The sequence below is a fragment of the Eubalaena glacialis genome, chromosome 7, assembly GCF_028564815.1.
Source record: "Eubalaena glacialis isolate mEubGla1 chromosome 7, mEubGla1.1.hap2.+ XY, whole genome shotgun sequence".
NCBI lineage: Eukaryota > Metazoa > Chordata > Mammalia > Artiodactyla > Balaenidae > Eubalaena > Eubalaena glacialis.
In genome coordinates this window covers 13,840,696-13,867,874 of record NC_083722.1, presented here as the reverse complement: position 1 = coordinate 13,867,874, position 27,179 = coordinate 13,840,696, and the positions used below count along the sequence as shown (strand labels likewise).

Sequence of the window (27,179 nt, the reverse complement as noted above, 5' to 3'; positions counted from 1 at the left end):
TGTCCCCAGGGGCCTGAAAGAACGCATGTGCTTCACCAAGTCCCCACTTTACTATCAGATGTAATTGGGGACTGGGAAGAATCAGACCGCTGAATGCTGGTTCCCTCACTCCCTGTCATGATGGGGAGAAAACTTTTCTCCGTGGAGTCTGGGCGTAAGCCCAGCCTATCTTGAGAAGGATTCATCTTCCATCTCAGTTTCCTTTTGGCTTCATGGCAGCAAAGACTCTACTGCAACACTGGCTTGGACTGTTGGGCCGTCAGGAAGGCACAGCTGTGTCAGACACTGCCTTCCTCGTCCCAGGCCAAAACTGCCTCCAACTCAAAGCCTGGGAAGAGTATGAATGGAGTTGTGAGGCTGGAGTCTGCTGTTGCCAGGGAGGCTTCTCCGCCAGACTTTCTGCTGTATGTGGAGTGGAAGTTGGGTTGTCCCTCACTTGGCCATCAGCTCTGGGGGCAACTGCAGGGCCTGGTAGAAAGAGCACAGACTTGGGTGAGGAGACCTGGGTTCTTAAGCTTTGTTTGACTTAACTGAGTAATTTAAACTTCGAGTTCCCTTTTTCTTTCCTCCGAAACGATGAGGTAGACGTAATAATTCTCTGAGGTCCCTTTCTGCCGTAAAATTTTGTGGCTTAATAAATCTCTGATCTTAGATACAACTTTGTATCTGTGTGTGTGAACTATGACCTATGAACATGGATCATCAACTGGCTGACTATTCCCGTTTGATGAACATTGCAAGGATTGATTATTTGCACTTTTAAAAACAGCTATACCTCTTGAGTTAAAACTGATTTTTGTCAAAATTTGAGCTCTCAAATATCTGCCTTCCCCCAGTGCTGAATGCTCTTCTTACAGTATCTGTCATGCAAATTTAAACAGTGACTGTTTTAAAGCTTTTATTTTTCTTTGCTGCCATGCTCAAGGTCATGTCCAGTACCATTTTTGTTGTTGACATAGTACTTCAGAATTATTTTGATGCAATAGCTTGAGCCAATCCAGAATATGCTGATGTCACAATGGTTCTACATCATGAAAGCTCAAGCTAGTTTTCGGTGAACAGAAGTATCTTCTTAGCCTAAAAGATAATGATAAATTAGAGCTGTTTGTACTTTATTCATTAATAGGAGGAATTAATTCGAGAAAAATTATTTCAGTAGTGTGCTTACTACTGAAGTTAGAGTTATCCAAATGAAAATGATGGTTACCAAACTAAAACTAAAGTTTATTTTAAAGTCTACAGAGAGAATAATCTTAACAGTATTTTTAAAGCACTTTTAAAAAGCAGTATATTTAGATATGAAAATAATGTAATTATACTTTTTAAGGCATTTGAAAAAAAAGTTTGTCTTTTGTCTGACTAGGCCACTCCAGTTCCTTTTTTAATATTAACCCTCCAATAACCATAGAAAAATGAAAGAAGGTTTTTACATGGCCCAGTATTCATTTTGAGTAGAACCTGCCTCCATAGAGATGGATATTCTCTACAAATGGGGATTTCTTTATTCTTGTTTCTTTTTTTTTTTTGGCTGCACAGCTTGTGGGATTTTAGTTCCCTGACCAGGGATTGAACCCAGGCCCTCGGCAGTGAGAGCACAGAGTCCCAACCACTGGACCGCCAGGGAATTCCCTCTTTATTCTTGTGTCTAAGGAAAATTGTCTCAACTAAAACCCTTTTTTTTTCCACACGATGATTTTGTTTTGCAAATGTTTTGCCAAAATGCTTAGTTTATGTAATTATTGTAAAATGTTGCCATGGGTTTAGGACAGTTCTGATTTTTCTCACCTGATTGGCATGGATACTGACATATCCAACAGTGAATAATGATAGAGCCATGTATCCAAAATAGTGGGCTGTGCTCTTACTGCGGTGGTACAGTATACAGAACCTTCTACAGTCTTCCGTCAGTATCTGGGGGGATTGGTTCCAGAACCCTCCCCACCTTGGATACTAAAATCTGAGTATGTTCAAGTCTCTCATATAAAATGACCTAGTACACTCGGCCCTCCGATCAGGAAGGTTCTGTGGTTGGTTGAATCTGCAGATGTGGAACCTGCGGATAAGGAGGGCTGACTGTATGTGGAGTCTTAGCTTCCCGGTGGGTCTTCCCCTGTGATGATTTCACAGTGACAGCGGTGTGGTGCAGGGACAAGGGCGCAGACCTGGCCTCCAGTCCTGACCCTGCCACTATCCGTGTGAACCTTGGTTTCAGTCATTTCATCCTTCAGGCCTTAGCTGCCTCACAGCTAAAACCAGGAGGTTGAGCAGGAGACTCCCTAAAGTCCTTTCTAGTTCTGCCCATTCTAAATCTCAGTCAAATAGCTCACCCAGAAACAAATAGCAACTGTTTGCATAACAGTGCCATAAGGCCTGACCCAGTGGGATTGTGTCCAATCCCCAGCTAAGAGAATCTGAGAGAGTTCCCATTTTTAAATGACTGCTTTCTCTATTAAAGAAAAAAATTAAATCTTAAATTCTTTAAGTAATTATAGACAAGTGAATTACATCCACTTTTTGAGATTCGGTTAAATGTTTTATTATGCCGATGTTGTGTGTGCTATCCATTATAATGTGTGTGTTAAGCTTAAAGACTTATTTTCCTTGTGTCCTGTTTGAGAAAAAAAAATGCATGTCCTTTGTGTTTATTTTTTCCCTACCAGAGAGATGATGAGGATGGTGATGATATGGATAGTTATCAGGTATTACTGCTGCTGTCAATCCTGTGGCATGGGGCACAGCTGCTGCTAATTGCCAGCATTCGCAAAGCCGAGGGCAGGGAGGAGGAAAGGCGGACCGTAGAGCAAGAATATGCAGTTCTCACTCGCTTTTGATTTGCTTTCAATGTAATCAGCGATACAATACTATTTCTATAGATTTCCCTGTCAGTTCAAAATTTATAAGCAGATACTGCATTTTTGCTATGCTATCTCAAATTGCTAGCTCGTAAAGCCTTTCTAAACAAGACCACTCTCACTGTATTAAATTGGTGATCTTAAGAATTGTAGTTATCCATCCATAATCTTTAAGTAGACCTGTCTTTCCTATGTGAACCTGCGGTTAGCTCCTTATATCCAAGAGAGTAGTACTGTTCTAACGTGCCATTGTATTTTTAAAGACTTTTGCCAGATAGGAAAACTGAAGACATTTTAAGCACATAGTTTTGTTTAGCCAGTTTTCTTCTCTCTTTAAGGCCAATCTTATTCATAACCTGGAGAATTTAACTCTCAGCTTTAAATCTCTTTTTGGAAATCTAGGGGAGAAAAAATATATGCAAATGTGAAATTTTACCTAGTCAGGGCTGACTGGCCTACTGTACATGGAATGTGGGATAACAGTAATGGTCAAGGTGGCAAACCAAGATGAAGTTTTCTGGGTTGATTCCCAGTCTTTGTACTGATTCTCTACATAAATTTTAAAAGCATGTTTTCCTGGTGTGCCTTCCTATAAGTAAAATGTGGGTCCATTGTAGGTAAAGCCTCAGAAGTTCTCAGGTGTCTGCTCTTAATGTAACGTCTTAGGTTAGGCTGGAATTAGGCAAGTCAAAGAGCATCCTGAATAGAATTGGTAGGTGTCTTTCCCACCTCATAATTTTACCAAGAAAGAAAACAAGCAAGTGAAAACAAATGGTAGGGGAAATACCAGTATCCCCTTGGATCTCAGCAACGCCATTAACTAACGTCCTGTGGCTGTCTGTGCGCTTCCTGCCACGTGGTTCACAGTCGAGTCCAGCAGCTGCTTCTGGGAGTTCTCAGCATGGCTGACTGCATGTTGGCTTCTTGCATGGGAAGTTTTCGGTTAGCCTCATGGTAGCAGTTGGAGGTAAAACCTTTGCAGCAAGTTTGAAAAGTTCTCCACTGATCTATTCTTTGCCTTTCAGAAAATACATCTTATCCAGCCATCGAGCTATGAATGATGAAAATGCCTGTCATTTTCCATTCCATTTGCTGCTTTGTGATTTGGGCTCTGTTTCTGGTGTCCTTCTGCTTAGAATCACAAACCCTTCAAACGAATAGCTACAACTTAAATACATACACGCACATACCATATAAGACTCATCCAACAGCTGGTGTAGTTTGAGCTTCTCTTGCTTTTAAGTATAATTATCTTTTTGGAAATCCAGGGGCTCTGATTTCTGAGTCATGGGATCCTCAATCAGCATGCAGCGTTCCTGAGGCCTCTTTGCTTTCTTGCATATTAATCACACGGCAATGTTCAATGGCCTTTCCTAATGAAAAGTTTCCTAATCAATTTAAACATCTTTTTTTTTTTTAAAAAAAAAAGAAATAGTTATCTATGCACTCTACAGGAAAATGTTTTCCCTCCCTGATGCCAGGAAGAAGACTTAAACTGTGTGAGAGAGAGGTGGTCTGATGCCCTCATTAAACGGCGAGAATACCTAGATGAACAGATTAAAAAAGTCAGCAATAAAAAAGGTATGTGAGATTAAAGTCTTGGCTGGGAGTAGTTTTTTCACTTCTAGACAGTAGTGGTAGGCTGTTTTCCTCCCTTAGCTGGACTGTTGTATCTTAGCTTTTTGACCCCATAACAATTATAGATATTAGTGAATTATTAGTGTACAGTGTTTAAGCAGGCTCTGAATTTGAAAGTAATGTTTCATTACTTGAGTTAACTGACATTAAACGTTAAATTCAGATTTTGTTTTGATGAATGCAAATGCCATCAATATCGACATCTCCACATGAGGTATTCCAGGCTCAGAACCTGGGACTGACAGCAGCTAAAGGGTCACTTCTGAAGCCACGACACTTGGCAGGGGGGCCGTGGCTACCATTGGGCGGTAGCCACGCTCTTGGCTCCTTCGGGGTGGCCTGAAGCCGGCCTGCAGCTCCACTCGCCACCACCCAGCTCCGAGGATTCAGTTTGCTTACGCTTGCAATGGCCACTTGGATTCTAGAGCAGAAATCTGCGCTTAAAACCCCGGTTTCAGGCTTCCCTGGTGATGCAGTGGTTGAGAATCCGCCTGCCAATGCAGGGGACATGGGTTCGAGCCCTGGTCCGGGAAGATCCCACATGCCGCGGAGCAGCTAAGCCCGTGCGCCACAACTACTGAGGCCTGTGCGCCTAGAGCTGTGCTCCACAACAAGAGAAGCCACTGTAATGAGAAGCCCGTGCAGCGCAACGAAGACCCAACACAGCCAAAAATAAATAAGTAAAAATGAATTAAAAACAAAAAAAAAACCCGGTTTCTCATCCTGAGTGAACGATTCACTCAATGTGGTTGGTTCTCCACCGAAGGACATGTTCTGAATGTGAATCCGCTTCACGTAGAAGTCGGCGAAAGTCCTCCCCCAGTAAAACATATTGGCTCTGCGTTCTGCTTTTGGCCTCAGTGTGTGTGTGTGTGTGTGCGCTCAACCTGCTAGTGAAAACCCACTTTGCCTCTGCCCAGGTAACTCCAGAGTTGAACTAGGCTGAGAGGATTGCAGAATAGATCAAATAAAATCCCTTGCATAACGAGCATGAAGGAAAACAAGTTAGTTTTGCAGAGTGCAATATATGGTGTTTTTTAATCCTCTATCCTTATAAAATGACGTGTGGTTTTATAAAGCAATGTCACATCCATTATTGCACTTGGTCCTTCTGACAGGTGCGTGAAGTAGACATGACTTGTATTAACCCTATTTGACAAATTAGGAAGCTAAGACTCATCTGTTGAATGACCTTCCAACATTACAGAACTTAGTAAAATAACCCAAGTCTTCCAATCCCTGTTCCAACACTCTTTCCACTCTTCCTGGGTTTACGATCTGTTAGGCTAGTGTCCTAGCCTCTCTGAGCTTGTCTGGGTGCTCCGTCTTAAACTTCAAAGCCTCAGTTCCCTACTTGGGACACCGTGGATGTTTAAGGCACTTGTGGGTACCACTGAGTGCAAATAGATTTAAATTTAGAAACTGTCCTTTCTCCCTCTTGGCGCTCATGCCCTCGTTTTGTCCCGCAGAGAAGACGGAGGACGATGTGGAGCGGGAAGCCCGTCTGGTGGAGCAGTGGGTAGGGCTGACGGAGGAGCGGAATGCCGTGCTGGTGCCTGCGCCGGGCAGCGGGATCCCCGGGGCGCCTGCCGACTGGTGAGTCCGCCCTTCCTTCCAGGCAGGCCTGACTAGGGTGCCGTGGTCTGTGGCGGGGCATGCGAGTGACCTGCCAGGATTGTCACAGAAAATGTTAAGTACCGTGGGCTGTCCAGGGAAGGGCCACCCAGCCCTAGTGCTCCCCTCGCTCTTCTTCTTGCCCACTGCAACCATCTTCCACTCACAGGAAGCCAGCAAGCACTTACCACTGGCCGGGAGTCAGATAGACAGTCCTCCAGCCCTTGGCATGAGCCCCTTGGACATGATTACCTGATCTCCAGACATTCTCATATCTTGGGTCGAAAGAAGGGTGTTTCCAGAGCATACTTGAAAAGGGCAGAAAATATGTCTTCTTATTTGCCCTCCTGCCTGTTTATTTTGACTCAACATAGAGTCAGCACTTAAGCGCTACATCCACAATGATCAGTCAGTCAATGGGTTGATCAGTCAGTCAGTGGGTTGATCAGTCAGTCCTAATGCCCAGAAGAAACAGCATGGGATCCTGGGCTCTGGAGGCAAATCGATCCTGTCCCCTGTTCCTCCTCTAACAATAGCCACTTCCCTTCTTCCCATCACTAGAATGATTCTCAGAAAGGCTTCAAATAATCTGTGTTTCAATTAATTACATGTAATTCATATGACTGGTAGTTCTTTATATAAGTCACATAATTCCCATGATTTGTGTTAAGAAGGGTGACAAGATCTGTGAAAATATCTCATTTGTAGAACCTGTATCTGACTCCACAGTGGTTCTCTTCTGCTTTCATGCCTCTGTCATGTTTGGTTATTTAACAAGATGTAAAACACATATTTTGTTATGATTAAATATTGTTATTAAATTTAGGATCCCACCACCTGGAATGGAAACCCACATACCTGTTCTCTTCCTTGATTTGAACGGTAAGTTTGAACCTGACGTTCCAAGGCTTATCACATTGAATTAGGTTTGTAATCTAATCAGACCCGCAGTATTTTGGCCCTTAAATCACTTGCGTAGTCACGCACATGCCATATTTAGGTGACATTTTTACTCCAACCAAATATATAAAGCCATGACATGTCGAATCACTAGAAGACAGATGTGGAAATTTATTCTTAAAAAGACAGCACTTGAGAGATTGAGAACTGCATACAAAGGCATGAGAGCAGTTATTGCTCTGAAACAGAAACGGACATGGAAATTACCTGAGAAGGTAATCGCCCTTAGAGATCTGAATCTTTATGCATTGCAGGTGCCCAGGAATCTGCATTTCTGACTGGTGCCCTTTGCTCCCCTCCCCACCCCCATTTGTTTTGTTTCTAGAACACGATCATCTGTAACCCTGCATGAAGGGTTGTCCTTTACTGTAGAAATTAGATTAAACCTGGGCAAATATAGAGCAAGGGTTTTCAATGTGTTTTAGCAGTAAAATCCATTTTCAATATGAACTTGTAAATGGAACCCCATGTGTGGAATACGGAAGCAGAGTTGCTGAGTTTGGGGATGGGCAGGCTCTGGCAGGCCCTTCTGCAGGGCCCTTGGGATCCTCAAAGCACAGCCTGAAAACCTGTCTTCTGGAGGGAAGACCAGTAATGGATGAATGGAAGACACAGGAGGTTGGCTTTGGCTCTTCATATGAACAGTTTTTTTAAAAGCCTAGAAATAGACCGTTGCCTCATGAAGTGGTGAGTTCCCCATTATTGGAGGTTCCCCATTATACAAGCAAAGACTGGATGACTATATACAGAGATTTGTGAAGGGTGAATCCTACACTGGGTAGGATATTGGAAAAAGATGGTCTTCACATTTCTGCCAAGTGCTCAGAACTTTGTTTCTCAATTGATAATTTAACCACTCAAATCTCTACACTTGATCTTAGCCAAAAGGCCGAGAAGCAATAACCACTCAAATCTCTAATTTAGTGTAAGTTATGTAAGTAGGACCACAAACTTAACACTACGTTATAGGAGGAATTGACAGAAAGCAGCAAAATTCTAAGGTGTGTTTATGTAGTGAAAATATTTGCTCCCAGGACTACATATAGAATATATTCAGTCCATTTATAGGAGAGTCACAAAGGCACCTTTTTGGATCCTGGAGTTGTTTCTGTAAAGGATAGAAGCTGTTGTAGTTAGTGGAGTTGCTGTTACAACTGCAGGAATGAAAAACTAAATAAAATTGCATTACATGTAAACTTCATCTGTAAAAAGCATATTTAAAAACTTTGGATGCTTGCTTTAAAAATCTGTTTCCCCCACTTTTGCTTCTGTGCCCTGGACTTGGTCAGCGGATGACCTCAGTGCCAATGAGCAGCTTGTGGGCCCCCATGCATCGGGCGTGAACTCCATCCTCCCCAAGGAGCATGGCAGCCAGTTTTTCTACCTGCCCATCATAAAGCACAGTGATGAGGAGGTAACTGACCTTTAAGAATCTCTTAAAGGGCTTCAGATTAATGCACATGCCTGTGGGCCTCTCTGCCCATTAAACTGCTGTGGTCTGGGCTTTGGGGAAGAGGACTGGGAACTTTAAAAAATAGAATGTGTGTGTTGTCAAAAAGGCAAGGAGGGACTTACCTGGTGGTCCAATGGGTAAGACTCTGCGCTCCCAATGCAGGGGGCCTGGGTTCGATACCTGGTTGGGGAACTAGATCCCGCATGCATGCCGCAACTAAGAAACCCGTGTGCCACAACTAAAGATCCCGCATGCCGCAACTAAAGATCCCGCATGCCGCAACTAAGACCCCTCGCAGCCAAAATAAATAATAAATAAATAAATTTTTTTTTTTAAAGGCGAGGAAAAACATCTGTGATTCAATGTGGAGTTGCATTTATTTTCTTTCTAGTGCATGACGTAAAACTGCTACACCTGAGTTGTCTTGTTTCCATGTCCCCATCCTTCCCCCATCCCTAGGTTTCAGCCACAGCCTCCTGGGACTCCTCGGTGCATGATTCCGTTCACTTGAATAGGGTCACCCCACAGAATGAACGGATTTACCTGATAGTGAAGACCACAGTCCAGCTCAGCCACCCGGCTGCTATGGAGCTGGTATTACGAAAACGGATTGCAGCCAATATTTACAACAAACAGGTAGTAACGGGGCCTGATTGTGCCGTTTCATACATGAGCACAAAGTTTTTTCCTTCTCTCTATCACAAAGTAGTGTTTTGGGGTGTTAATACAGTGGCTGTGCAAATCGCTACCAGGTTATAATCTGATTCTCATTTATCCAAGATAACAGGGTATGAGGATAGCAGAGGTAAATGTCATCCACCAAAGGACTTTTCCACCTTGACCGATTTGAAGCCCATAATCCTAGGAGGCAGTGGAGTTATGACATTTTATTGTTTGAAAAAGGTTAAGCGTCTGGTCCAAGAGGGTCAGTGACAAAACCAGGACAAAGGCAGGCTGCAAATCTCTATCCTAATGCTTCCCCAGATCTCATCTCAGAGGTGCTGTCAGCAAAACTGATCCTCTGAATTGACTTCTGACTGTGCCAGGATAGATTCATTAAACCCTGACAAGATCAGGTAGAAAGACGGCAAGTGGGAAAAAGAAGCAACCACAGAAAAACCCTGGATGGGCTGCAAATTCTGCAGTCTAATCCCTAAATAACAGCTGGATGTTATTGTCCTTCAGGATTGGAGACAAGGATTTTTCCATTCAGTTTTTTTCTGTTTTACTAAGTGTTGTGTGTATATCAAAAACATAGTAATTGATGTTGCTTTTACAATTTGTAAAGTACTAAATAACTTATATTTTCCACATCGCTTAATTCAGCTTTCCTTTTCTACCAGAGTTTCACCCAGAGTTTAAAGAGGAGAATATCACTGAAGAATATATTTTATTCCTGTGGTGTAACCTATGAAATAGTATCCAACATACCAAAGGTAAAGTATGTATTACTTTTTAAAAATATCAAAATGTGAGTATTGGAAAATGCATTAAATCTCAAAACTTTTAAATCATTTTCTCACCACAGTTTTGAGAAAAATGTTGTTCAGGTAGAAGTATTCTAATTGCCTTCTTGTCTCGTTAGGCAACAGAGGAGATTGAGGACCGGGAGACTCTGGCTCTCCTGGCAGCGAGGAGTGAGAACGAAGGCACAGCAGACGGGGAGACGTACATCGAGAAGTATACGCGAGGCGTGCTGCAGGTGGAGAACATCCTGAGCCTGGAACGGCTCCGGCAGGCAAGTAACTGCAGCATCTGGACCAGAGGGTGAAATCACCAGCCTTCACCCCAAATGGACAAAGATGAATGTATTTCCCAAACACCTTCTCTCTCAATCTATCAGAGAAGAAAAACTTGAGTAGCCCTCTCATTAGACAAAATAGTTACTTTGACAAAATAGTAACACAAATTCAAATGACTACCTTTTATTTAATACCACCTAAGTAATATTGATACATTATTTCATTTAATCTTCAAGATAACTCTGCAAGGTAAATACTGTCATAATTCCCATTTGTAAATGAGAAAATTGAGGCTGACAGAAGTTAGCCAACCTGCCCAAGGTGACCCAGCTAAGAAGGGGTACAAAGTTGGATGTGAACGCAGAAAGCTTGACTCCGAAGCCCACGTGCTTAACCACATATTCTCTCCCTAATTTTTGGACCCAGATTAACTTCTGTGGCAAAAGCAGGATATTCGGGTGAAAATAATCCACTAGGTAGTGGAACTGCACAGGAGATGTCATTCAATCGAGGCAGTAGCCGAAGTTATGGAAAGTGTGCTTTGAACAACAAGAGGACTAAGATTGGCGTTTGTCAGAAAAATCTTCCTTTAGTCCCACCTAAACTGCTGCACGAGTGAAACACAAGCAGCATGAAAGTTGATTGTAATTTCCCAAGTGAGATGTATAGTTAGTGGTATTTCATCCATGTTTTTCTCTGCCCACCTATATAAAAATCCACAACATAAATGCCTTTAGTTCTGCAGTTTTCCTGGTTTTATTTATGAGAAATGTTTTTGATAAATTAAGCAAAAAAAAAAAAAAATGGATACGATACGATTACAGTTTTGTAAATATGGGGGGAGAGGGAGTGTCGGATTGAAATGATCTTTATTTCTATACTTTCTAAATCCTCCACAATAAACATATATTACTTTTGTCATCAGAGGAAGAAAAATAAATGTCCTTTTCAAATTTGCAGGCAGTCACGGTCAAAGAAGCGCTTTCCACCAAAGCTCGGCACCTGCGGCGAAGCCTCAGCACACCAAATGTTCATAATGTGAGCTCACCCGGGAGGGGCTGCCGCCCGCGTGACGCATCTCAGGGTTTGGGGTGCAGCAAGTCAGGGGACCTCCGGTCGGGGTTTACAGGTGGGGATAGAACATTCGGCACCAGTGTGGGCATCCCAAGGTGCCAAGGCTGCTCCTCTTTTCTAGCGAAGCTTACCAGAGAGCCGTTACATGTAACGTGCCTGAGCTTTTAGTGGAATCGTGCAAATTTCTCTCCATAAAGTTATGTCCTTGAAAGAAGTTTTTTGAGATGTAAATTGAATGTAGTTGGTTTAAGGATGGTAGAGTCAGGTAGAGATCCTGCTGCCAGAGCTGCTGAGCGCTGCCCTTGAGTCTGTTTACATTCCCCGTTCTAGCTGCCCCGATGGATCTTACTGTGCTGCCCATCAGTGTGATAGGGCACCAGACTTCTCCATAGAGACCCTTCCATAGTGCCTGGTCTTTATTTTGATTACCTTCCTCAACCATTCCATCGAGGAAATCCAATTGACAGAAACTACATCCAGTGGAGGGGAGCATTGTCATGGGAAGAAAGGACAGAGCAGTACGCGGACCACTTCAAAGTAGCCTCTTTCCAGGAGCAGCAGAGAGAAAGTCAGATCCTCTCAAGGAAAACTGTTATTTGCCTCCCCATTCTCAAGAATTGTCAGATAATGATTAAAAACACAGTAAACATTTATGAAAGTTGTCTTACAGTAGTCCGAAAAGCAAATCCCTATAATCTCTTTCATACAGATTACTTCTTCTGACCACGGTTCAGTTCTTAAAATTGATAATAGAAGACTCATATAGTTGTAAATTGAAAAAAGTCTTCTAATTAATTTAGGCGTCAAAGAAGAGATCATAATGGAAATTAGGATATATTTAGAACTGAATGATAATAAAAAATGATATGTGTATCAGTAGTTGAGGGATGCTGTTAAAGTGGTACTTAGAGGGAAATCCTTAGCCCTAAGTTTCCTATTATTCCATTTATACTGCAGAATACTAGATGGTAGAGAAAATTAAAGAGCTAGAGCTATTGTTAGGAAATTTATAGATCTTATAAATGTTATTAAAATATTAATTATATTAAAAATAATGAGGAAAACATATATCTTTAAAGGTAAGGAAAGACCACCTATGAAGAAGTATTCTACCCCCCCCAAAAAATTGAACCTAAGTCTGGTCAAGACTGTAGATCTAACTACTAATATTTACAGGGGACAGAGGAAAATGTTAAATGATACCACAGGGATTCATTTAACAAAATCCAGACTGTGGGAAACGTTACAGGAAAAAAATGATCTAGAGAAAAGGGAAAACTCATAAATTAAAAAAGACTTACAAGATATATCATCCAGTTGCAGTGTATTAACTGTCTTGATCCTGATTCAAAATTCACTATGATAATGTTTATAGACATTTGACCACTAATGGGATATCTGATGCTATTTAGGAATCACTTAATTTTTTTAAGATGTGATAATGGTATTATGGTTTTAAAAAGGGAGTAGGAATTTCTTATCTTTTAGAGATTCATAAAGAAATATTTATGGATAAAAAAATTTTAAGTTAGAAAAAGAAAATCAGAATATTTTTAAAGAGGGTAATGATAAATATTAGAGCAGAATTATAATAAATTCAAATAAATAAGGAAATAATAAATATTAGAAGAAAGAAGGAGGGAAGGAGAAGGTCATACAGCCTTCAACTGTATGTGTGATATTTTATTTAGTTAGCTATGTTAAATATATAAACCACATTGATAAAACCATTCATCCCTTACAGGTCTCTTCTAGTCGACCAGACCTTTCTGGCTTTGACGATGATGATAAGGTGTGTACCCGTGGGCATGGCCAGGTTATTAGTAGAATCTAAGTCTGGAAAGTTAGGATATCTTGGTGTTTTTAAAATCTCTGGACTTCCCACCTTAAGTTGATGCAGATCATTGTCTCTGCATGTCCATTTCCAAGTTCAAATACTTGGTGTGAAATTGCTATGCACTCTGAGTGTTACATTGTTACTTAACATACTTTCCATATCAGGATCATACCACACATAACTGAATAAATATCTGTGTGTTTATGGGTCTAACTCTAAATGACTTAAGGTATTACATCCACCATAGCAAAATCAAAATTATTTCAAATGGGGAAAATTAGGAACTTGAAATTAAGGACATTTTACAGCATTATCATATTCAAATATTTCTTTAACATATATTGTATGTAAATTACTATTCTAGGGACAGTAGATGATTCAAAAAGTATAAACACAGATTATGTCTTCAAGAAGTTTAAAATCTAGTCCTTGGAGATAAACATCTCCTAAGAAGTTGAAGTAGGATTAACTAAGTTTATATGATATAAAGGAAGAGGTTTCTCCCTTTAGTATACCAGTATCTTATGCCAGCTTGGAACTTTTAAATCTCAAGTATATGTAGAGTAATCGTACCACCAAGTTTGCCTGGGGAAGTTCAAGCTTATGCCTACTACCCAGGAAAAATATCAATGGAACTGTTTTACTCTCAAAAGTGTTGTTGTTTGGTCTTTAAATCATTTATTCACTCCAGGTATACCTTGGGTATGATAGCACCTGTCATATTGTTCAGTACTTTTCTACATGTTAGATCTATTTAATAATAAAAATAAATAAAGAAGAGCACATACTGCCATTAAAAAATAGAAAAAAACCCCTCAAATCAGGGTTCATTTCTCTCTCTCTCTCTCTTTTTTTTTTTTTTTGGCACACTGCGTGGCACGTGGGATCTTAGTTCCCTGACCAGGCGTCGAACCCGTGTCCCCTGCATTGGGAGTGCAGAGTCTTAACCACTGGACCACCAGGGAAGTCCCCATTTCTCATTTTAGAGGGACTTAATTACGGTTAACCCGTGTTTCTACCTTGTAGGGTTGGCCAGAGAACCAGTTAGACATGTCTGACTACAGCCCCAGTTACCAGGATGTATCGTGTTATGGAACTTTGCCCAGGGATTCACCTCGAAGGAGTAAAGAAGGTAGTGGTGAGATTTTTTTTCTGTGTTATTTCTTTATAATTTCTTAGGAAAGGCATGGGGGGAAATTTTTTTATAGATGACATATAATATGGTAGGAAGCTGAAATTCTAGTTTGCTAGATGATCCAAAACTGTCTTCTTGAATAGAACATATCCTGTTCACTTTTTTTTTTTTGCTTTGTATCCATTATATCATCCAATTAATAATAGGCTTTTTGTGCAACACTTGTAATTTTCAAATCACATTTCATGTGTCATTTCCTGATTTTGAAGTCAGTTTTGAGACACACATATCTTATTACATTATGGTTAGGTTTCATTCTTTACCAAAAGAATATCCACCTCCGTCATGTTTTTGTGCTGGAATCAAAGTATATTTTAGGAGAACATGTCTCTGGTCCCTAAGGAAATTTCAAAACTGATACCAGAAATGAATTTGATTGATGACAACATTATTACCTAAATATAATATATAATCTCCCAATGCCCTGAAGGGAACAGCATTCTTAGGATATGTAAATCGGCTCTGTTACCTTACTTATCCCTTATATTTTACCTACTGTGTGCCATTGTACCAGTGAACTGAGGAGAAAATATAGAAGGAGAAAGAGAAGCCCAAAAAGGTAAGAAATAAGTAAAAGCAAGAAAGAAGAATTGTCCTTCTTTAGTCATATGGAGCAGGGTGGCTTGAGGGAAATGTGACTTGCAAGAAGACTTACACAGTGCTCACTCATTGAGTATGTATTGAGCCTGTCCTTGCTATATGCAGTGACAGATGCTGAGATCTTAAAATCCAACTGTGGACATGTACATAGAAAATAATAAGTTAGGAAATGATAAAATGCCAAAATGCATGTGTAGATTATAAGGGCTCTGAGAATTCAGAGAGATAGAAAATCAGCATGGGGGCTTCCCTGGTGGCGCAGTGGTTGGGAATCCGCCTGCCAGTGCAGGGGACACGGGTTCGAGCCCTGGTCCAGGAAGATCCCACATGCCGCGGAGCAGCTAAGCCCATGCGCCACAACTACTGAGCCTGTGCTCTAGAGCCCGTGAGCCACAACTGCTGAGCCCACGTGCCACAACTACTGAAGCCCGCACGCCTAGAGCCCGTGCTCTGCAACAAGAGAAGCCCCCGCTCGCCGCAACTAGAGAAAGCCCACGCGCAGCAACAAAGACCCAACACAGCCATAAATAAATAAATAAATAAAAGTTAAAAAAAAAATCAGCGTGAGTTGAAATTGGTCTGTTAACTGATGCTTGAGCTGGATCTTGAAAAGAAGGTAGAAAATTTGGTTTCTGATTTCTTTGCTGCTGTCCAGCCCTTTGATGACTCTTTGTAACTTTGTAGATATATCTGCATTTTTGCCTACCTCCGTTTTAATGCTCAGCCAAATACAGTCATCTGTGAGTATTCATGGGGGACTGGTTCCAGGAGCCCCTGCGTATACCAAAAAAACCCGAGACTATGGAGGGCCGACTGTATATTTATTGAAAAAAAGGAAAAGCAGAGAGAGCATTTCATTCAGAAAGCATAGCATGAGCAGCATATAAGTGAACCCATGCAGTTCAAACCTGAGTTGTTCAAGGGTCAACTGTATTCACATACTAATCTCTTTGTTACGCCATATATTCCTCTGGCTTGGTCACTGCCTCGCTTCCTGTGTGTTGGTTAAAGTGCTCTGTGCCTGTAAACCCATACCTTTTGTCTTCCCAGGTTGTACATCAGAGAATCCTCATGCCTTAACAGTCAGCCCTTTTAAAGCATTCTCACCTCAGCCGCCAAAGTTTTTCAAGCCCCTAATGCCTGTAAAAGAAGAGCATAAGAAAAGGATGGCGCTTGAAGCAAGGCCTCTTCTAAGCCAGGAGGTAAATGCTTGACTTGTCTGTACCACGTACAATAGAATGGACACGTTATGCCTGTGGAGAAGGAACACTTTGCATTAACAAAGTCAAATGCCACATGTTGACATGTATGGGTTATCACTCCATGGTTCCTGTTCTGGAGTAAATATCTCTTTCTCAAGCACATAGGGTCATGGTAGAGTTTTTTGTTTGTTGTTACTGCTGTTGTTTTCTTTGTGTTTATGGCTTTTTTCAGAGTATTTATTTCAAGTGAGAAAGAGATGTCCCCTAGGTGTTTTGAAAATATGAAAGGCATTTTTTTTGATTTGATAGATTTGGTTATGCTATTTGCCATAGAATTTGTGTAGTCTTGTCAGATTTCATCAGTAGTTTAACTCAAGCCTGCACAGTTGTTGGCTGCACTACTCACACATAATACAAGTGTTTGCATTGCTTTTCTAACGTGCACGTACTTAATGTGTATGTCGGCTGTCATTGTCTTCTGTGTGTGATGCATCTGTGTGTCTTAACCTTTGCAGAGCATGTCTCCACCTCAGACACATAACCCTGGCTGCATTGTGCCCTCGGGAAGCAATGGCAGCAGCATGCCTGTAGAACACAATAGCAAACGTGAGAAGAAGATTGTAAGTCCTGGAACCATTTCTGTCATATTGCCTGGTGGTGGGTTTAAGGCCCTTTCACAGACAGTCATCCAAATACTTTAGAAGAAATTAAGATCTGTATTGAGTCTTGGCTTTTTTTTTAAATCATGTGATCATCGGTAATGAAATTTTGCATGGATGTGGCCGTGACCTGTGATTTTTCTAAGTGTTCCTTCTATTTATTTACTTATTATTATTTTGCTTAGTATAAATTTGCTTAGAAAAAGGAAAAAGCCACTTTTAATGATTCTCATCTTTAAAAAGCATAACACAGAGATCACTTTAACTAATATTGAATCTTTCTAATGAGCCTGTACATATTGCCCAGATTCTGAAGTTAATCTACCTAGAGGAATTGCACTTACTTGGAGTAAGTATTCTTTCGTTTAGCTGTGGGTGTTTGAGAGCTTTTTTTGTGTTGCCTGATGCTATTGTCAAGATTATCCTGTAGTTTGTAGCCTCTCCACCATCCATCACTGCCCATCCTCATCATCTGTACCTCTCAGGTAGCCTCTTTTAATTTGCTGGCAAAATAGATTCCAACTCCCTCGGTGTCAGTCCTGCTTTCAGGAGGGCTTACCTGTATTTTACCACTGGTAGGTTGAAACCCTACCTGAAAAACCTCATTCCCTAGCACTTGGTTTTCACATTTCAAATTGGAGAAATAGTTTTTAAAACACTATGTACCAGGCACTTGGGATCATAAGCGATACCTCAGTTTAAAAATGCAAGTGTATATTCTCATGCCTGGAAAGAATTCTCTAATTCTGTGTCTCAGCTTTCACTCTCCTGTGGTTTCCTAGGCTTTGGATGCAGCTTGGAGCTGGAGGGGGCTGCTTGATGTTCACATCTGCATGCGGTCTGCTCTGTGGGCAGAGTGTGGGCCCTCTCCTTTCCCAGCTGCACCATGTCAGACTCATTCCAAAGGGTCATCTGCATGAGGTCTTTTAACCTCTAGGTTCTAGAATATGCTGCAAACGCACACTGTGTGAAGCTGACTAAAACTTGACCTGGACATGTAGCGGGCCAGGCTCCTGCATGCTTGGAGCACTAGGGGATCTTAAGAAATGACCTTCTCACTCTTCCTGGCTATTGAGGAAAGAAGGAAAGGCATCATTTTCCCCTCCCCTCTGTCCCTCTCCCCCCCCCTCACTGTCTCTGTGTCCTCCCTGTCCTTCTATCCCAAAGTCCCCTCCCCCCCAGTCCCTGCTGGAGAAGAGCCTGCACGCCAGGCACAGCTGCTCCTCGTCCCTCCCAGTCTTAGTGAGCTCTTCAGTCACATACTTGACCTCCCCCTGCTTAACTAATAAAGGCTGCAGCATGGGCTAAAAAGGCCAGGTGGCTAATTTATTACCCCTTCCATTCTCCGGCTGGTTGGTTCTGTCTGTTTATTGACGTGGTACCCATCACCATGCTGCACGGGCACTAAATTTTAACCTATTTTAACAATACATTTTGGTAGAACACACCATCAAGGGACTGCTGGATGGCCCTTCTGGGGCTGCCCAGCAGCTAGTTTCACTGTTCACAATTTACTTTATAGTTATTTTCTTTACTTTCCTTTTATTATTTTAAAATAAAACCCATCTCGGGACTTCTAGCTAGCAGAGGGTAGAATGGAACCAGATTCTCTCGACCCAGGAAGTTTTGAGCAGCAGTTAGATTCTGTGTGATCAGACACACCATGAAACCCACTAAGCAGGGTTTGATGGAACCATTTTTCTTGCTGGGATCTTACTTGAGAGACCTGCCTCTACTCTCCTTAGATATCTAGCTCACTGCACACTCTTCATCTCTGAAACTATTGAACGGTTTGATTTATTTCAGATAGCAGCTTTTCCAGGATGTTTTGGTAGATTATAAGAATATTACTTACTTGATCTGAGGTTCTAGTCTCTCTTTTGGAAGATTTCATTTTATTTCTCTTCTTACAAATGGATATAAACTGCTTTATTCCTGTGTTCCCTATTCACTTTCTTTCCTTTTCCACTCTTGGAAAATTTGAGGGCGAATCAATGGTTCAGTCTGATCAAAGGAGTTTGCAATCATTTTTGAGAAGCAATATTGGGACATTGTTCCTTTTATTTTTCAGCCCATCTAGTTACCAAAGAAATCTGTCGTTTCACATAAAATATAGTAAATACAGCTGTGCTTAATTTTTTTTTTTTTTTTTGGCTTAAAACTGCACACACTTATTCTCATGTAGCTCTGGGGCAGATGTCTGAAAAGAGTCTTTTTTTTTTTTCCTTTGTTGTCTCATCAATTTGGGAAGATAGACAAATGTACTTTGCGTCTTCTGTGAATAAGATAAAAGCAACAGTATGCCTTTGGAGTCTCTCTTTTTAAGTCATGATGCAGACAGAAGAGCAGAAAGAAGGTCAATTCTCCCTCTCTTGGGTCTTGCAAAGACAGCATATGGTTTTTGTCTCTCGTTTTACAGAAGAGGAAACAGGAGACTTGTTGAGTGATTTGCCCAAGGTCTCACACTTAACGAGAGCATCAGAACAAAAACCCCATCCCTCGGCAGAATTGGGCTGACTCCAGGGGCTCCCAGAGATAGTGCAGTTTCATCACCTGCTGCTGCTGTTTCTTAAAAGGGGCTGCCCTCCCCTTAGTACCATGGACAGAAGTACTGGGGACCCTTGGCTGATGGAGTCTTTCTGAAAACAGAGACCATCTCTCTGAGGGACAACTGATTAGAGCGGGAGTGAAAATGACTTTAATCAGGTGAAAGTCACACAGAAGGTCACTGTTTTTTTGTTTTTTTTAATTTTTTTAAAATTTATTTATTTTATTTTTGGCTGCGTTGGGTCTGTATTGCTGTGCACGGGCTTTCTTTAGTTGTGGCAAGTGGGGGCTACTCTTCGTTGCGGAGCGCGGGCTTCTCATCGTGGTGGCTTTTCTTGTTGCAGAGCACGGGCTCTAGGCGCGCGGGCTCAGTAGTTGTGGCTCGCGGGCTTAGTTGCTCCACAGCATGTGGGATCTTCCTGGAACAGGGCTTGAACCCGTGTCCCCTGCATTGGCAGGAGGACTCTTAACCACTGTGCCACCAGGGAAGTCCAGAAGGTCACTGTTTTAATGTGGGTTTTGATTCCTTCTTAAAATCAAGGTGTTTTGTCTATAGGTAAATATCAGCTGCATAAACTAAATCTCAAAAATCAAATCATGAATATTGTAGCTGTAGAGAAGCTTGAGAACTTGCTCCATGTCCCACTTTTAGGAAGAGTTTTCATTCTTTTTGTCCTTAAGACACAGTAGAAAGGTTCTTAGTTTAGTCTCCTTTAAAGTAAAATGATAAATAATGTTTCTGGTATAAAATGTTTAATATATAAAATAGATAAACAGCAAGGTCCTACTGTACAGCACAGGGAACTATATTCAATACCTTGGGATAACCTATAATGGAAAAGAATCTGAAAAAGAGTATATACTGTATAACTGAATCACTTTGCTGTACAACAGAAACTTACACAACGTTGTAAATCAACTACACTTCAATTAAAAAATAAATAAAATGGGGCTTCCATGGTGGCACAGTGGTTGAGAATCCGCCTGCCAGTGCAGGGGACACGGGTTCAAGTCCTGGTCCAGGAAGATCCCACATGCCGCGGAGCAGCTAAGCCCGTGCGCCACAACTACTGAGCCTGTGCTCTAGAGCCCATGAGCCACAACTACTGAAGCCCGCGTGCCTAGAGCCCGTGCTCCGCAACAAGAGAAGCCACCGCAATGAGAAGACCACGCACCGCAACAATGAGTAGCCCCCGCTCGCCGTGCGCAGCAATGAAGACCCAACATAGCCAAAAATAAATAAATAAATAAATTTATTAAAAAAAGAAGAAAAACATTTTTAATAAATAAATAAATAAAAAGTGTACAGAACCAAGAGATACTGTCTCCCCCCATCCCCCCCAAAAAAGTCTATCTAACCAAATTCCCTTAAAATACAATTTAAGCCAATTAAGTCCTCTTTTCTCCTTGGAAGGCATAACTTCATAAACTTTCCATCTCCGTGTACATGTTGGAAAATGATTCATCTCTACTCAGTTTTCTTTCTTCTAGAACTAGTTGTCCCCACTCCTTTAGCCTTTCTCTTTAGGTCACTCCCCTAACCCTAACCCCACCCCAAGTGCATAACTAGGTACTGATCCCTATTTGTTCTTGTAGACGCTTCAGTTTCACTAAGGTCATTCTAATCCTTTAGGAATAATTGTTCATCTTTGTGATTTTAATAAGTGTATACCTATTTCTACACATTAAACTCATGCTTGAACATTTCACTCAGCAAAGTTGTATTTTAGGATGACAGACCTTTCCTCAGTGTTAGGAAGAAATAACTTCAGGCATAAAAAGAGACCCCAAATTATAAATTCTCATCTTCAGATTTGGTTTTCCTTGCAACAGCTAACTTTTTAGTAATTAATTGCATCAGAGACTCGGGCTTGGGGATTATGTTTCTTTGCCAGTTTAAATTAGAAGGAAATATAAGAGAAACAAACACTTGAAATCCAATTTTGAGTCTAAACAAGTCAGGTAGAGAATCTAGAAAATATAGCGCAGGTTACTGATTCCGACAGTTCTGTCCAATTTTTGCTCCTTTACTAAACGTTTCCTCCCAACATTAGGGAGAGATCTCTCTACCCCACTCCCTTTTTAACAGTGTATTTAATTAGAATGCAGCTAAAGATAAGACAGAGAGGTTAGTGTTGCCAAAAATTTTGTTTTGCTGATTTCTGGAATTTTATCACTGATATTTGATAGTCACCTTTGATTAATAGACAAGGAATTAAGACTACTGATGCTTTTAAATAATTTATATTCAAGCTATTTTAAAATCTAAAAAGAGTATTAAGCTATTTTTTAGGTATTTAGCATCTTATGAGATAGAAAAGAAAATATTGCTGTAAAATTCAGCAGGTGAAATTTATGTTCATTTGTAAACTCCCATCTGCTCTGTCCGTGGAGCGTGCTCTTCCTCACCCTCCCCACCCTTCTCTCTTCCTCACCTCTTCTCTCTCTTTTTGTCTCTCTTGAAATGAGTAAGGTTAATGTTTTGGTTCCAGATCTTTACAGTTACTCTGTTGTTATACTGATGGCAATTTCATCCACCCAGCAGTGTCCAGGGTTATCCTTAGAGCAAGGACCACAGTCGTAACTCCCCAAGGGTAGGGACCATGCCTGTCTTTGCTCAGCATTGGTATTGCCAGTTCTTAGGACAATGACTGGCATGTAGAGGATGCTTGATGAATATTGTTGAATGAAAGTCACGTTTTAAAAGAGAAAAGGAATAGTTGCAATGTCATCAGACGTATATGAGGTTAATCAGAAATGACTAGATAGTAATATCATTTATTTTTATTTGAAAATAAAATGCCCATGTGTTTTATATTGTTTTCCACCAAATTGAAAAGAATCATTCACTCAGGGAGAGAGATTGGAAGATGATAACAGCCACTCTTGCATATTTACCAATCTTTATAAACAGAATCCTAAAGCTATTTGACAAAAGAGATTTTCATTTAATTCTCACTATCTTCCTCACTTTCTAGTCAAATCCTCTTCCATGCTTCTCAAAAACGCTAGAAAATAGTAATTGTCAGATTGATTTAGTATTTTACAGACTTACAATATTTAGTGTAATACTGAGAATGGATGTTGGAATCGTGTTCTTTTCCCTTTCGCCGTTGGGGTGTCTTTATTTACGGCCCTTCCCCCCCATAAAATAGCTCAGAAACGTTTTTCAAATCATCGTATTTATCTGCACTTTGCTCCCCAAGGTGAGGATTGTAAGAACATATGAAACAGCAGCTCTTCTCTGCCTCTGGCTGTCCCTCTACTCATTTAATTAGAAATGAGAACATCTCCAACTGAAAACTAATCATGAGGAACTAATTAAAAGTCTACTGCACTTCCTTCCATCCTTTCCCTTAAACCAGGGGAGGAAAGGTTTCTAATAATTAGTGAGTGAGCACAGAAGAAATAAATCTCTTCATCTTGGATGGTAATGGGTTCATGCTCACAGGTCTCTGAGGATAATGTACCTTTGTCCACGACAGGTGACAAGATTTAACCAAACTCAGAAAACAAAAACAAAAAACACTAAACATGTGAAGGTGAATGCCTTTAACAGTAAAGTGTTTACAACCTGTCTCAACAATGCAATTGCTATAAGGAGCTCGTGGCTGACTTTTGCTTCATTTCTGTAGGACTCTGAGGAGGAGGAAAACGATCTAGAAGCTCTTAACCGGAAGCTGATAAGTTCACAGCCTTACGTACCTGTGGAGTTTGCCGACTTCAGCGTTTACAATGCCAGCTTGGAGAACAGAGAGTGGTTTTCTTCTAAAGTCGATTTGACGAACTCAAAGGTCCTAGAGAAAGAAGTGTCCTGCAGCCCCACCACCAGCAGCATCACCAGTGGCTACTTTTCCCACAGTGCCTCCAATGCCACCCTGTCTGACATGGTGGTCCCTTCTAGTGACAGCTCAGATCAGCTGGCCCTTCAGACAAAGGATGCAGACACCAGTGAGCATCCCGGAGCATCACTTGTGCATGACTTCAGACCATCCTCAAACAAAGAGTTGACAGAACTAGAAAGAGGCCTGGTAAAGGATAAGATAACTATGGTGCCACTCAAGGAAAACAGTGCCTTAGCCAAAGGGAGCCCATCATCCCAAAGCATCCCTGAGAAAAACTCCAAAACCCACTGTAGGACCAGCTCATGTTCAGAACAAGATGCCTGCTCCAGCAAAAATGGCCAGCCGGCCAGGGAATTCTGCCCCAGGGAGGTGACCATAGAACACACCACAAACATCCTCGAGGACCATTCTTTCACAGAGTTTATGGGTGTGTCAGATGGGAAAGATTTTGATGGTTTGACAGATCCTTCTGCTGGAGAACTTTCGAGTAGGAGGAACCTACCAAATACAACAGACAGTAAGAGTGTCTCAGATGGGCCACAGGACCCTGGCCAGCTGTGTTCCTCGGCAGAGAATGACCAGGTGATAAATTCCAGGGGCAGTCTTTTGGGTCCTGTGCTATCAATGAGCGCACCTAATTGTGCCCCAACTGCCAGAGGCCCTTCATCACAGTGACTTAGTAGGAGAGATTCATTCAGATGTTTCTGACAGGGACAATGGGCCCGCTTGGGGACCAAGTTCACATGCTGCCCAGCTGGCTGGCTATGGCGGAGCAAGTCTGCTTTCATAGTTTCCGAGTGGGGTTATGACATATGTAGGACCAGCATATGGGTTCATGTTGAATTAAGTGTTCACCTCGATAAGGATCAGTCAGTCTCGTGTTCACTCCCCGAGATGTTTAATTACGGGCTCTCCCAAGGTATCCTGGTAGCATCTACCATATTTCATCGCATCTGTGATTTCTTTGATTATTAGATACGCTATTATTTTATGTATCATTAAAGCAAATACTTCCAATTAAACTATATCATATCAGCAGTTTCAGAGATGTTAAAAAGCACGGGGTGGTGGTGGGGGAGAGATGCATCACAGATTTGATAAAATACAGCCATTTGGTGCCCATAGGATAAAAAATGCTTTGGGGAAGCATAGGTGAATTCCCTGAGCAATTTAAATGTGGGCTTTGGAAGTTACCCAGGTTGGTTTATTATAGTGTTTAATTTTCGTATTGGAACAAAATGGGTTTTTGCTAATATTCCTAAGGAAAATAGTGAATTATATAATTAAGATAAGAGTACCACCATCTCTTCCCATTCAGGGTCACTGTTTTGATCCCACACCCCAGCCATAGCTGTGTAAGGGGTATGGGAGCGCCAGTCTTAGCAAAACAAAGAGAATTAGAAAGCAGCTCAGTGAAGGAGCAGATAATCAGGGTGCCCGTCTGTCTCTCTGTTTTGCTGAGGAAGTTATCATCCCAGTTTGCTGGCTTCTTCCCCCAAGTCTTCTATACTAGCCCTTAAAATTTCAGTGTGTGGTCATTTATACAGCATATTCATAAATAAACTGCAAAAAACAAATAGTGGGGTCTCGTACAACTCAGAAAAGACCTCTTTCCCCAACATAAGAATAAAATAAAGTTACTCATTACTGTTCTTGCAAGCTAAACAGTCATTTGTTTAAAAGTCTTCAGCTTCCTTTACACTGATTTTAAGCAGAATCTGCTTTGCTGGCCTACATCAGCTTTTTAGTCCTTCTTCCAAGAAGTCCAGGAAGAATGTGGTCCAGGGGTTAATTCTTCACCCTGGAACAGTGCTTCTCAAACCTAAATGTGCAATAGACTCACTGGGGGGTGTTGGGAGAAGATGCCTCTTAAAAATACAAATTCCCAGGAGTCGCTGCCCCGCACACCTAAGGTTTTACTTCAGTCCCCGGTGGAGCGGGGCGAGGGGTGGTGTGGGGATAAGGTTTTCACAAACCCCTCTGCTGAAGGGATACAGGGTAGGGTGTCTGAGGGCTGCCCTGTTAGAAGCACGGCCCGCAGAAGGGGGAAGAGGGGCAGCAAACTCCCCCTCACCCCCGCCTTGTTTCGTTGCCTGGATTATTTAGAACCCAGTAACAGGAACACTACCTGATTTTTGCTTTCGAAAGGCTCCAGAATAGAATAGTGTGTCCCTGCCAAAGGTCTTGGTTTAAAAGTGGAATTTACAAAGACATTTGTTGTATCAGGGTAATGTGGGACTATGGTGAGTTTTTTCTTTTTTAAAAAATTGCTTTAGTATTTTTGTTATCTTGGTTTTAATTTGTTTTGACAGTGTTAAAGTCTGAGGACTTTTTAAGCACTCAGGTTTGACTTTTGTTCTCACCCTGGTATGACTTAGAGTGTAGACCCAGCAATAACATTTTTTTTACTTTAACTTTAGGTCTTGCTGTCTGTCATTACTTTTCTTAGAATCTTCAGCTTTGGAGCTAGGTTCATCCCTTGTGTCGAGTACATTCTAGAACTGGATCCCGTAGTCAGCCAGATCCTGCAGGTCCCTCTAGGAAGAGCCCCTCGTGGGGGATGGTCTCCGTGGGTGGGTGGGGAGGGAACAGGAGCTTGCACTCACCAGCCTCTGTGTTCCAGGGGAGCACGACCGCTCCGTGAGAGGCAGCAAGCCAGAGCACCAGCCCATCTTTAAAACATGCTGCGGCCCAGCCGGACCTCACACCAGCGCGGAGAAGCCGTGGCTTCTGGGGCCACCTCCTTTCCCCTCCCGAGCCGGCAGAAGCCTCGCTTGGTCACTCGGCTGAATCGGCAGCCTCTGCTTTCTTCCAGAGAACCGAAAGTCCTGGCTTAATGAAGTGGCAGTATTTTTGTGCGCACTCACTACACACCCACCCTGTGTAGAAACCTCCACAGATTCAAACAAACTTTATTCTTGTACAATTTTAATCAGTTCTTACTGTAGAATCTGGAGTCAATGCTCTAATTTTTTTTATAAATAGTATATGTTATGTATATGAAATGGTATCTATAGTATGTCTGGAGACAGACAAGTCTGCACACTAAAATGGGGAGAAAAGTGGTTTGTAGAAAATCGGAAGGTACTGGACTTCGTTACAAAGCAGCTTGGGCGATCTCTCAGAACAGGAGCAGATGAAAAAGATTGTGTTGCCTAAGAATGAGTTGTAAATCCCTCTTTGCAGCAAAGGTTACAGAATGCCGTTCTTTATAACCAAAGAACTTACATAAGACTGAATGTTTTTGCTGTCCACTCTTGTTTTATGTGTACATACGTGTTTGACTGCAAGTTCGGTGCCATACGCCCCTTGGCTCCCAGGCCACGTGCTGCCGTTCTCTGTCCCGTTTCGTAAGCACACTGAAAAATCTCACGGCTCCGTTCTTTGGTCTTCCACCTGGCCCACCGCCTGCTGACTTGCCGTGGAATTGGAACCGTTGACAGTGACTGGGGCTCTGACCCCAGCGTTTCTGGTCCCTCGGTCCAGGCCAGCCAGGCAGGTGGGATGCAGAGAGCAGTATTACTGTAAGAAAACACAGGGACAAACCAAGAGTTGGGTTGCGGGGAGCGGGTGTTGATTTTCGTCTCTTTGTGGTTTTGTTTGGGGTTGGTAGGTTTTGTGGTGGTGTGGTTTTGCCATTGTTATTTTACTTCAATTTTGGAAAATGCTGAAGGGATGGAATGAGCTGTAAAGTTCACAGGTGCCCACTTCACCGTGTTCGCAGGAGATGATTGAATACAGATGACCCTGCTGTCCGTGTCTTCATTTGTAAAATTCTCTTACCGATGGAGACTCTGAAGGATTACGTGTGTGGAAGTTTTTACAAAAGTACTTTCTGTACCTATTGTGTAGATGCCTGTACAGTTGGTCCGGATGTACAGCAATAAATGTGTCGTGGGAGCGAGAGAGTGTGTACAGCCTGCTGTACCTTTTCCCTTTAAGTTCTTAGCATCAGTAAATG

The 27,179-nt window shown here is 41.8% G+C and overlaps 1 protein-coding gene across 1 annotated transcript in view; it reads left to right on the top strand.

Annotated features, from left to right (window-relative positions):
- KIF13A (kinesin family member 13A) overlaps nt 1-24,266 on the top strand; it is a 212,360-nt gene extending 188,094 nt beyond the window's left edge. The window contains 15 exon segments of the mRNA XM_061195757.1: nt 2,661-2,699; nt 4,334-4,433; nt 5,960-6,086; nt 6,931-6,986; nt 8,354-8,478; nt 8,977-9,153; nt 9,861-9,953; nt 10,103-10,259; nt 11,224-11,297; nt 13,078-13,125; nt 14,197-14,302; nt 16,016-16,167; nt 16,683-16,787; nt 23,009-23,806; nt 23,808-24,266. Coding sequence (XP_061051740.1) covers nt 2,661-2,699; nt 4,334-4,433; nt 5,960-6,086; nt 6,931-6,986; nt 8,354-8,478; nt 8,977-9,153; nt 9,861-9,953; nt 10,103-10,259; nt 11,224-11,297; nt 13,078-13,125; nt 14,197-14,302; nt 16,016-16,167; nt 16,683-16,787; nt 23,009-23,806; nt 23,808-23,846 — 2,196 coding nt within the window. The 3' untranslated portion in view covers nt 23,847-24,266.
- The last annotated feature ends 2,913 nt before the right edge of the window (nt 24,267-27,179 follow it).